We start from the raw sequence: 11918 nt of genomic DNA, 5'->3' as shown, positions 1-11918 counted from the left end.
CTCTCTCACATTGCATTTTTTAAACATGTTTCCATTTGTCACTTCAGTCTTTACTCTGAAATACAGGAAGAGAAATCATGGCTGAAACAATTTCTCATGAAACCAGGGGTGTGGTCCAACAGTCAGTTTGGTGAGGAAGGTTCCTAACTGAGAGAAGTGACCCAGAAGTATCTGTGTAGCAGCCACAATGAATCAAGATCATGAGCAGAGTTACAGTGGATCACTATCCAGCAGGGAAACAAGATTTATTTCAATTTCTTGGCCATGAGTGAGATTTACTAAGTGGGCAAATTAGGGTGACGATACCGTTCCAGAGTGATCTATTAATAGTGCACACATTTACATTCAGAGATGCATGCAGCCAGTTCATTTCAGTATTAACCGGCTTTCTACCGACAGCAGCACAAAAACAGCAGATTCGATCATGGAGACACTGAATCTGCTAAACTAATTAAAACATTGTAAGTGCAGGTCTTCAGTTTACGTTTCTTTGTGAAAACAGCACAGCAAAGGAGACTCTGTGATGTTTTGGTATAAGGGATAAATCTTCTGACCGAACCTGCTGGGACTGTGTCAGGTCCTGAGGCAAAGAGTAAGGATTTATCCACAGGAGAGCTGCGTTCTTACAAACCATCCCACTGTGTAAACCTGACATCTGTGGAACAGCTGAGCTGTATGATGTGTACAAGGACACAAAACATTATTTACCATCAGATCCCGAGCCCTCCATGTGTTAATCGAGAGACGGCTGCTGTGCTACATCCATAAATAATGAATAAATTAGGAGCTAAAGCTAAAAGGACAGTTTATTTGTACCATCTTCACGTGAACACATTCAAGAACATCACAGATGAAGAAACATTAAAAACTTCCACACTACATAAAGCAAGAAAAATAGTTTTTCTTTCAGGTGGTTTCAGAAAAAACAGAAACATCAAACAGCTCCAAGACTCTCTTTGAAAGAACGAAAAACCTTTATTCTCATGGTCCAATCATGAGTGAAAACCCCGATGAAACCTTGTGTGCTAAAACATGTCAGAGTTTTAAAGGTTAAACATGAGTTTCCAAAACGTTTTGCTGGAGAACAATGAACTATTTGACTGAGTTTCAATCATTTACAGACGAGCAAAACCAGGACAGAGAAAAAAGGACAAAAATGACTCAGTAAAACAACAGAAAAGAAGATCTCATGTAAATCTGTATTATGTAGAAGTTCAGCCCAGCAACCAGTTCAGTTCAACACAAGTTTAAATGATTCTATCTGAACTCTGTGGAGCCTGATCTCAAGCTTTTTGAGTCTGACACAGAAACCAGAGGATCTTTCTGTGTCTTCAGATTCACTGTGATCCAGTGATGGGAGTGATTTCAGCCCTGAGTGATCACACTGATGTTTGCACAGAGCAGACAATGAGGTGAATGTTTGGGCACATTGGTAACAGTGAAACAGTTTATTAGTAACGTGGGATCGTTTGTGTTCAGAGTATGAACTGAGATTCCTGAAGCTCTTGTCACACTGGTCACAGCTGTAGTTTCCTTCCATGTGTGCACGTTCATGCCTGCTACGATGACCTGACTGTGAGAAGCTTTTGTCACAGTGTCTGCACTTGTGTGGTTTCTCTCCTGTGTGGACTCGTTTGTGTGTTCTAAGCTCACCTTCAGTGGTGAAGGATGACCCACACTGATCACAGAGGTGCTTTTTAACCCCACTGTGAATCAGTTCATGTCGTTTTAAGTGATGTGATGTGGTGAAGCTTCTCCCACATTCTTTGCAGTATTTCAGTTTGTCTCTGTGGATCTGTTGGTGTCCTCTCAGGTAATGTGGAGATTTAAAAGTCTTCTCACACAGGTCACATTTATAAGGTCGTCTCTCAGTGTGGGTAAACATGTGTCGTTGTAAGTGTGCGTCTGTTGCAAAGTATTTGCCACACTGTTCACAGCAGTACACATCATGTCTGGTGTGAATGCGTAGGTGTTTATTTCGGCTCCCTCTCTGGCTGAAAGTTTTTCCACAGATGTCACAGCTGTATGGCTTAATTCCAGAGTGGGTAACTAGATGACTCTGTAAGTGGATACTGTGAGTAAAAGCTCTGCCACACTGATCACAGCTGTACGCTTTAAGTCCACTGTGGATGAGTTGGTGTGTTTTTAGGGAACGCTTCCAGGAAAAAGACTTTCCACACAAGTCACAGCTGAACGGTCTCTCTCCAGTGTGGATGACCTGATGCTGTTTTAGTTTAGCCTTCACAGTAAAACCCTTCCCACACTCGTCACAGCTGTACGCTTTAACTCCACTGTGGATGAGTTGGTGTGTTTTTAGGGAACCCTTCCAGGAAAAAGACTTTCCACACAAGTCACAGCTGAACGGTCTCTCTCCAGTGTGGATGACCTGATGCTGTTTTAGTGAAGCCCTCACAGTAAACTCCTTCCCACACTCGTCACAGCTGTATGGCTTAATTCCAGAGTGGGTAACTAGATGCCTCTGTAAGCTGCTACTGTGAGTAAAAGCTCTGCCACACTGATCACAGCTGTACGCTTTAACTCCACTGTGGATGAGTTGGTGTGTTTTTAGAGCATCCTTCCTGGAAAAAGACTTTCCACACATGTCACAGCTGAACGGTCTCTCTACAGTGTGGATGACCTGATGCTATTTTAGTGAAGCCCTCACAGTAAAACCCTTCCCACACTCGTCACAGGTGTGTTTTTTCTCTCCCTTTCTTCTGTGAGGTTTGTCGGCCTCCTGAGAGCGCTGACTTCTGGCTCCATGTTGGTCCTGCAGTGACAGAGATACAAACAGAGGCAGTGAGTGAAATGCAGTCGTGGAACAAACTGAACCTTCAAGCTCCCTCCATTAACACTAGTTTTAAACCTGAAGGTGGAGCGTGGCACCAAACACCTTAAAGGTCTCTTATCCCCACCTGCTGGTAGTTCTAACACATTACATCCAACCTGGTGTTAAAAATAATTCATGACTGTTCAAACATTAAAATCATGCCCATCCCTCCTGATTGTACACACACACACACACACACACACACACACACATACACACACACACACACACACATTATTTTATAATTTAGATTATTTTGTTGTTTCCTATTACATATTTCTATAATTTTTATAGATTTATAAATAATTATTCAGTGATAATAAATCCTATGTTTGTTTATTCAAAAGGAACCCCATTAGCTTCCACAACAGATGTTGCTCGTCTTCCGTCAAATACTCACATAAAATATTACACAATAAAGTGGATTCAAGATATCCACATAATTTCACTCTTACATCCACAGTGAGGTTTCACAATTGTTAAAATATAAGCAATCAATAATAATAATAATAATAATAATAATAATAATAATAATAATATCAATAACATTGAGGCACATTACACAAATTTCAAAAACAAATCATGTCTTACAATATTTACAACAACTAAAAGCTCTGTAAATCGGCTTTTAAGTGTTCATTGAAGTTTTGAATAATTCTCTAATTTTTTAAGGCGATTTATTCCACTTAAAAGTTGCTCTAAATGTAACAGTTTTACAAAACGTTACTTTTAACTCGAGCATTTACTAAATTGCAGTTTGTTGAAAACTGTGTAATATGATGATGTATTTCATCTGGATACTGCAGCTGAGCAGAATAAATGTGGTGTGTTTAACAGAATTGCTTTCTTTATAACTACAAGTAAGCTATAGAATATTTTAGCCTGTAGAGGAAGCCAAGAAAGTTTATTATGCATTTTATCAATATTAGTATAGTATGAACATCTTCACACTAATCTGGACGCCTTATTCTGGACTAACTGAAGTCTGTTAAGATCTGTCTTATTAGCTGCTGACCAAATGATTGAACAATACTCCAGATGAGACATTACTAGTGCATTAATGACATCTTTCATAATGAAGAAGTGATACACAAAGAGCATTTCATAGCCATAGCTATGCATTGTCGGCAGAGTTATATGACATTAGTGATGTTTGTACTTTCAGCGTTAACTTGGTTTCAAAGCCTTTACTTTAAAATCTACGCCGTTCAATAGTCGACCTTAATCTTACAGAGAATCTGATGATTTTGTGGATAATTAAAGTCAGTCATATATCCACAAACACAACAAGCTGAAAGTCAGTGATGCTGCTCGGTTTGCAGTCCTGAATATCACGGCACAAGCAGGATTCACTGCACTGTTAATGTTAGCTATGTTATATTGCTGCCTCTGTTCGGTGGTGTCGAGCCAAACGGACTTTAACGTGTGTTTGAATGAGCTGACGGTTCACTCGTTAAGCTGAAAGAAAGATGCTTTAATCACAGCAGTCACACATGTGTCCACTGGACCATCTGGGAACTCTTCTTGTTTAGCACTCGTAATAACACAAACACTAAATCCTCCTGTTTGTAGCAGTGTGTACACCTGAGACTGTCACCTGTCTGTCTGTCCTGCACTCTCTCTCTGTTTCTTTCTCTCTGATTGTGGAATAAAAGTATGAACATGTGTTTATAAGTTACACTTGTGTTTGAATCCTGCAGCTTATCACACATTTGATTTCCATGTGTGACGACTGCAAGTGTCCAGAGTGAGGACAGACTGAGGGACCCACTGCTGCACATCATCTGTGAGGCTTTGCATCCCTGATGATCCACCAGGACAAACTCAGCAGTGTGTGAGGAAGAGGAGGAGGAAGAGCCAGCAGCAGCTGACAGATGGAGAGAATAGACAGACTGTTCCCTGATTGTGAAGGACTGCTAGGAAAGTTTAACATAACTGTCTGTCCTGAATCAGTCTTATTAGGTGATGTTCAAATAATGTTATCATCCAGTGTTTTCAGTGTGGGAGAAAGTACTCAGGGCCTTCAAGTTACACACTATGAAAGGCAGCAACAAGTTTAATGTTCAGAAACCTAAAGTCTGTATCAGCAGCAGAATGGAGCTAAAAATAAATGTTTGTTTCAGTTCTATGAAGCTTTGAGTATTTTGGATCAGTAGCACTGCTGTGTTTGTTGCATCATATTGCTGTAATTGTTTATATGCTTTATATATTCTGAGGTAAGTTGATCTATAGTGTTACATCATATTCTATAAGGATGTTATGTGTTTGTATACTTTCTGCCCAGTTTGACTCATTTAGTAGAAGTCAGCCTGTTTAAGGCTCTGATATCTATTCTGTATGACTTAAAGCAGTTATGACATGGTCTGATTTTCTCACCCAATAAAGGAATATTTCATATATCAGTCTACTCTTCATTCTATCAGACACAGTTTTCACAGCTCGTACATTTGCTTTTTACACATATATGTAAGCATTGAGCCAAATTTAGTAATGACAACAAATTAAACAAACAATATTTGTCTCTTATACAGGGAGTGCAGAATTATTAGGCAAGTTGTATTTTTGAGGAATAATTTTATTATTGAACAACAACCATGTTCTCAATGAACCCAAAAAACTCATTAATATCAAAGCTGAATGTTTTTGGAAGTAGTTTTTAGTTTGTTTTTAGTTTTAGCTATTTTAGGGGGATATCTGTGTGTGCAGGTGACTATTACTGTGCAGAATTATTAGGCAACTTAACAAAAAACAAATATATACCCATTTCAATGATTTATTTTTACCAGTGAAACCAATATAACATCTCCACATTCACAAATATACATTTCTGACATTCAAAAACAAAACAAAAACAAATCAGCGACCAATATAGCCACCTTTCTTTGCAAGGACACTCAAAAGCCTGCCATCCATGGATTCTGTCAGTGTTTTGATCTGTTCACCATCAACATTGCGTGCAGCAGCAACCACAGCCTCCCAGACACTGTTCAGAGAGGTGTACTGTTTTCCCTCCTTGTAAATCTCACATTTGATGATGGACCACAGGTTCTCAATGGGGTTCAGATCAGGTGAACAAGGAGGCCATGTCATTAGTTTTTCTTCTTTTATACCCTTTCTTGCCAGCCACGCTGTGGAGTACTTGGACGCGTGTGATGGAGCATTGTCCTGCATGAAAATCATGTTTTTCTTGAAGGATGCAGACTTCTTCCTGTACCACTGCTTGAAGAAGGTGTCTTCCAGAAACTGGCAGTAGGACTGGGAGTTGAGCTTGACTCCATCCTCAACCCGAAAAGGCCCCACAAGCTCATCTTTGATGATACCAGCCCAAACCAGTACTCCACCTCCACCTTGAGTCGGACTGGAGCTCTCTGCCCTTTACCAATCCAGCCACGGGCCCATCCATCTGGCCCATCAAGACTCACTCTCATTTCATCAGTCCATAAAACCTTAGAAAAATCAGTCTTGAGATATGTCTTGGCCCAGTCTTGACGTTTCAGCTTTTGTGTCTTGTTCAGTGGTGGTCGTCTTTCAGCCTTTCTTACCTTGGCCATGTCTCTGAGTATTGCACACCTTGTGCTTTTGGGCACTCCAGTGATGTTGCAGCTCTGAAATATGGCCAAACTGGTGGCAAGTGGCATCTTGGCAGCTGCACGCTTGACTTTTCTCAGTTCATGGGCAGTTATTTTGCACCTTGGTTTTTCCACACGCTTCTTGCGACCCTGTTGACTATTTTGAATGAAACGCTTGATTGTTCGATGATCACGCTTCAGAAGCTTTGCAATTTTGAGACTGCTGCATCCCTCTGCAAGATATCTCACTATTTTTGATTTTTCTGAGCCTGTCAAGTCCTTCTTTTGACCCATTTTGCCAAAGGAAAGGACGTTGCCTAATAATTATGCACACCTGATATAGGGTGTTGATGTCATTAGACCACACCCCTTCTCATTACAGAGATGCACATCACCTAATATGCTTAATTGGTAGTAGGCTTTCGAGCCTATACAGCTTGGAGTAAGACAACATGCATGAAGAGGATGATGTGGACAAAATACTCATTTGCCTAATAATTCTGCACTCCCTGTATATGATACATCTATATATACACTGTCAAAGATACTTGTCTTTGAGTAAAGTGATTAATATAATAACTATAATATTGGCCATATTATATTTACATCACCAAAGTGAGATTTCTTTAGTCTCATGAACAACATGAACTATTTGTTATTTACTAGCTAATCTTAAATGACTGTTCAGTACAGAAATGAAGCCCAACAATCATGTTTGACAGTCCTGTGGTCTCAGCCTCAGATACTTATTAAATCGCACAGAGCTCATGTAGAAACAAATGAAGAAAATATTTTCTCCTTCATTTCTGTCAAACAAAGCTGTATGAAACATTTCCAGCTGTTAGTATCATGGTTGCTAGGCAACCTGGGCAGCGCCACGGAGGTTAGACCGTTGTAAGGTTCTTTTTGATTTGGAAGGAAAAGTAAGCGCAGACAGAGTCCTAGGGGGTGTCCAAAAAAGTGATTTATTAAACACACACTTATTATACAGCGTGGGAAGCCGGTCTTCCCCTCTCTGCCCGTTACAGAAAGCTTTATAGCCATTATGACGTCAGGACAATTCCTGGGACTCATCTTCTCAGAACAACAACCCTTTCCCAGGCTTGAAACCGGATGTTTCCCATCATCGGTATTTGGGAACATAAACTATTGTGTACACGAGTGTGCAGTTGTGTGAGATTGTAGGTCCAGGCCAACGAAAGTTGAGTGTCCTTATCTGACTTACTGCGGACCTACAGCTATGCTGGTGCTATGCATGATAGAGTATTGTATCTAGAATGTGTTTTATTCTGCGTGCTCTGGCAGATTTACTAAATGATAAATGATACATGATAATATTGATGATAACCTGATGATAAGTGATGCAGACTAATGAAGTAATGATGAAATAATGACCGTGCATGTGAATAATAACACAGTGACAGTAAAATAACATTCCTTGACGTGACAACTCCTCCTCTTGGGCTCGCTTGCGAGGCCAACCTTCACCAGGATTTGTCTCACTCCTCCGTCCAGCCTACAATCTCCCTCAAGGGCATCATCGACTCAGGCGCCGCTGAACCAGCTGAGCCCGAACTCAGGGCTCTCTCCAGCATCTTTACTAAAACTCGCCGGGCCAGAGGGATGAGACAACATCCGATCATTAATATACCAAGAAAAACAACAAAAGAAAACATGGCAGACATAACAACACTCTTCCATTGCCCAAAGACAGACGTGAACCAGTCTCCCGGTCCAGTGTTCACACCTGATTGCTCATGCATGGTTTTAGATAACATTTTCAGACTCTCAAGCGCTCTAGTAACCGTACCGTCTGGGGCTGTATTGTTGGGTATGAAAGTATAGCACATGTCCCCAAACATGGCACACACACCACCCTTCTCAGCCAACAACATGTCCAGGGCCATTCGATTTTGGATTCCCATTAACGACGTCGGGCCTAATTGTTCCACAAGGCCTTCTACCGCGTCCCTAGTGAGATTAGAGAGTCTCAGCACATTATAATGGACATAGTTAATGCGATCAACATTTTTATTTGGAGTTATCCATAGAAACACACTTTCAAAGCCGGCCGCTATCTGATTAACCAACTTATACTCATCTGGAACTCCCCTGGGAACTCCTATTGAGTCAATCCAGGTTGGCGAGTCCCATCTTGGGTCACATTTGTGCGCACCCCTTGTACTTCTCCTACGTCTGGCTATCAACACACCAGTGTCCTGCTGTGGAACTGTTTCTACTCTATTTCCTATAAGCATCAAAGGTGCACCTAGGCGCACCAGAGCACATGTTCCCACCCTCCAAGGTCAGCACTGGACAGATGTAGGGAGGGGGCGGTGCACTGGGGAGTCCCTTCAAGCTGGGATATAACCTCCCCTCGGCCTGGGCTTCCTCTGCCAGCCCTGGCGTGGGGTCATTGACCTCGTCTTTCATCCAGGGGGAGACACCTCGGCAGACAATCACATACTTGCAGTACTTACTCTGTTTCTCCATCATCAGTTTCTTTTCTGCCTTCACTTTTCTCCCCTTAAAACCCCCCTCAAGTTCCTCCTCAAGATCTTTGATCCTCTTTTCACATATGTCAGCTCCTACCTGGAAAACCGAATGCAAAGGTATTTTGTCCTCCATCATTATCTGTTGATCCTCACATAATTTCTTCACCTCCTTCTCCATGTCTTGACATTGCCGAGCAACCTCCTTGGAAGCTCCTTCATAGGTGATCTTGAGGGCCTTCTTGAGTTGGGCTATCTGGTCCTTGAGTGGCTTATAGTTCTTCTCCCCACTAGGGGTCGCCTTCCCGATCTCAGTCATTTTGTTTTCAGCCATTTTGTTGTTGACCTCACTTACCTTCACCAAAATGGCTGCTGCTAAGCCCCTCCTTCGGAAGTAGGCTCGGCGTATTTCCCTTCTCAGGCTCAAACGCACCCAACCGGCTTACTGCCCCCTTCCTCTGGGCCGCACCTACACACACACACTCACTCTCTTCTTTCTACTCAAAGTTACAGCACCCTCCTTCACAAGACACCAAAACCTCTAAAATCCACTACTTCAATTTAACCACAGGAAACCAGCAAAAATTCACACTCACACACCTTCAACAAAGTTTTAACATAAAATAATTCAACTAATCACGACACAGGCACTCCTCCCCTAAACGGGAGAAATCCCCTCAAATCAACCAGCTCACTATATATAAAATATCAACAAAGACAAACCACACACCTGTACACTCCTGGAAACAAGGCCGAAAATCATCCAGCAATCACACAGTTTATTGCTTTTATATAGTCAATCACACCACAAGAAACAGGACAAAACAACTATATTCAGCTTCCTACAGCTCGTAATATGAAACACCCACACACTTGGCGAGACTGAGATTACCTTTCTGCACCCCACAAACAACATCACCTAGATAGAGAAATAAAACTAAAGAAGAAATTGGAGGAATTAAACAAACAGAAAAAGACCGAGTTGAACAGTTAAACAAATAGAGAAAAACAGTTTTTCCCCCATTTTCCTTTAATACTCAATGGGCACATGCGCTGCCCCCCTCCCCCTGTCTCTCTCTCCTCACACACACACTGCGGGGTTAACCAAGCCCCCCCTCTTTGCAGCTGCTTGAGACAGAGAGAGAGACACGCTTCTTTTTTCTCCACCACACACGAAAGCAGGCCTATACATGCAAGCTTTTAAACAATATAAGCGCTTCTACACCGGTATTTACACACTATTTACATACACGGGCCCGTATAGACATAAACACGCCGCCTGCCAGAACAGCTTATCTTGTTTATTTCTCTTTTTATTTCTATACCAGTATTCCTGAGTTTTTGACTAATTTGAAAGCTCTAAGCCCAGGCTCCACCTTGGTCCACAGAACCAGCCTTGATGATCAATAACCCCGCGTCGGGAACGCCCTCGCCGGCCGCGGTCAGATTTCTAAACACTAAAGTAATTTATAACTGCAGGTAAGTGCAGCCTGGGTCGCACCCATTCGCCCAAACAGCGCAGTAAAAAGTGATCCTTGACCACTTAGTCTTTCCGGGTGCCTGACCTCCCGCGGGGACCACCCGAGCTACCTGGACGCCGCCAGAGGTAACCGTGCGTCCACAGATTACCGGTCGCTGCCACACGCTAGGCGCCTACGCTCTTCGGAGCCACGCTCCGGAACTTTAGTTTATGTTTAAAAGCGTCCCTGGGGACTTTCAGTCCCTCAGTTTTTAATTACCTGACGCCCGAAACCGCGTTTCTACCACCCAATGAGTCCGAATTCCCCTAACCTTAAAGAGTGCTTGGCATCTAACTCCACAATCTCACTTAAGGCACATAAACCAAGCCTCTTAGCTTTAACACCACAAAACACAACACAAAAAACACAGAAAACCCCCCTAAAATAAACAGCAATAACTTTTGCGAGAATTTTATCAAAGTTTTACCACTAATTATCCTAATTAAATAAAATCACTACGGACAGAACCCAGCAGAAGGCCCCCCCTGAGTGAACATTCAATTTAGTTTTAACTTCCCATTTAGTACCTTTGGATAAAAATTATTCAACAGGTGGTACTGACCTTTTATGTCGCGGTTTTTGTCACTCAGTTGGTCGCTCTCCTGAATTCCCCCGTCTTTTGGCACCCCCGAGGAGCTCCGCTCACCGCAGCGCGTCTTCTTTCCCTCCAAACTGGGTTTCGGCACCAAAATGTAAGGTTCTTTTTGATTTGGAAGGAAAAGTAAGCGCAGACAGAGTCCTAGGGGGTGTCCAAAAAAGTGATTTATTAAACACACACTTATTATACAGCGTGGGAAGCCGGTCTTCCCCTCTCTGCCCGTTACAGAAAGCTTTATAGCCATTATGACGTCAGGACAATTCCTGGGACTCATCTTCTCAGAACAACAACCCTTTCCCAGGCTTGAAACCAGATGTTTCCCATCATCGGTATTTGGGAACATAAACTATTGTGTACACGAGTGTGCAGTTGTGTGAGATTGTAGGTCCAGGCCAACGAAAGTTGAGTGTCCTTATCTGACTTACTGCGGACCTACAGCTATGCTGGTGCTATGCATGATAGAGTATTGTATCTAGAATGTGTTTTATTCTGCGTGCTCTGGCAGATTTACTAAATGATAAATGATACATGATAATATTGATGATAACCTGATGATAAGTGATGCAGACTAATGAAGTAATGATGAAATAATGACCGTGCATGTGAATAATAACACAGTGACAGTAGTAATATACCTGTACTTTTTTTTGCCCCCCCCCCACCCCCGCGGGCATTTTCCCCCCTCCCCTATCCCCCTCCGCGTCCATGTGCGTGTGCACGTGCGCGAGAACGGACTTTTTGCACGTGCATGTGGGTCCTGGGGTCATATGAGTTTACATGTGTTTAATAGCGTGTTATTTAATGAAACCATTATGTGTTTTAATTAAACTCTTTTTAAAGGATTGTATAGGTCTCAGAGTTCTGTTATTTAGACATAGATGATTTAATTTAACTACTTTAGGGGTATTT

The 11918-nt window shown here is 42.1% G+C and overlaps 1 protein-coding gene across 1 annotated transcript; it reads right to left on the bottom strand.

Annotated features, from left to right (window-relative positions):
• Nucleotides 1-788: 788 nt before the first annotated feature.
• Nucleotides 789-11610, bottom strand: LOC146365128 (uncharacterized). Its single transcript, XM_084914396.1, has 2 exons — nucleotides 10974-11610; nucleotides 789-2770 (listed from the first exon to the last, which is right to left on the bottom strand). Exon 2 carries the CDS (start codon nucleotides 2600-2602, stop codon nucleotides 1232-1234), a length of 1371 nt encoding a protein of 456 aa, XP_084770522.1. The 5' UTR covers nucleotides 2603-2770; nucleotides 10974-11610; the 3' UTR covers nucleotides 789-1231.
• Between the last annotated feature and the right edge of the window lie 308 nt (nucleotides 11611-11918).

Source organism: Perissodus microlepis, chromosome 19, assembly GCF_051167445.1.
Source record: "Perissodus microlepis isolate ML-2025 ecotype Zambia chromosome 19, ASM5116744v1, whole genome shotgun sequence".
Classification (NCBI taxonomy): Eukaryota; Metazoa; Chordata; class Actinopteri; order Cichliformes; family Cichlidae; genus Perissodus; species Perissodus microlepis.
This window is presented reverse-complemented; position numbering and strand designations above follow the sequence as displayed.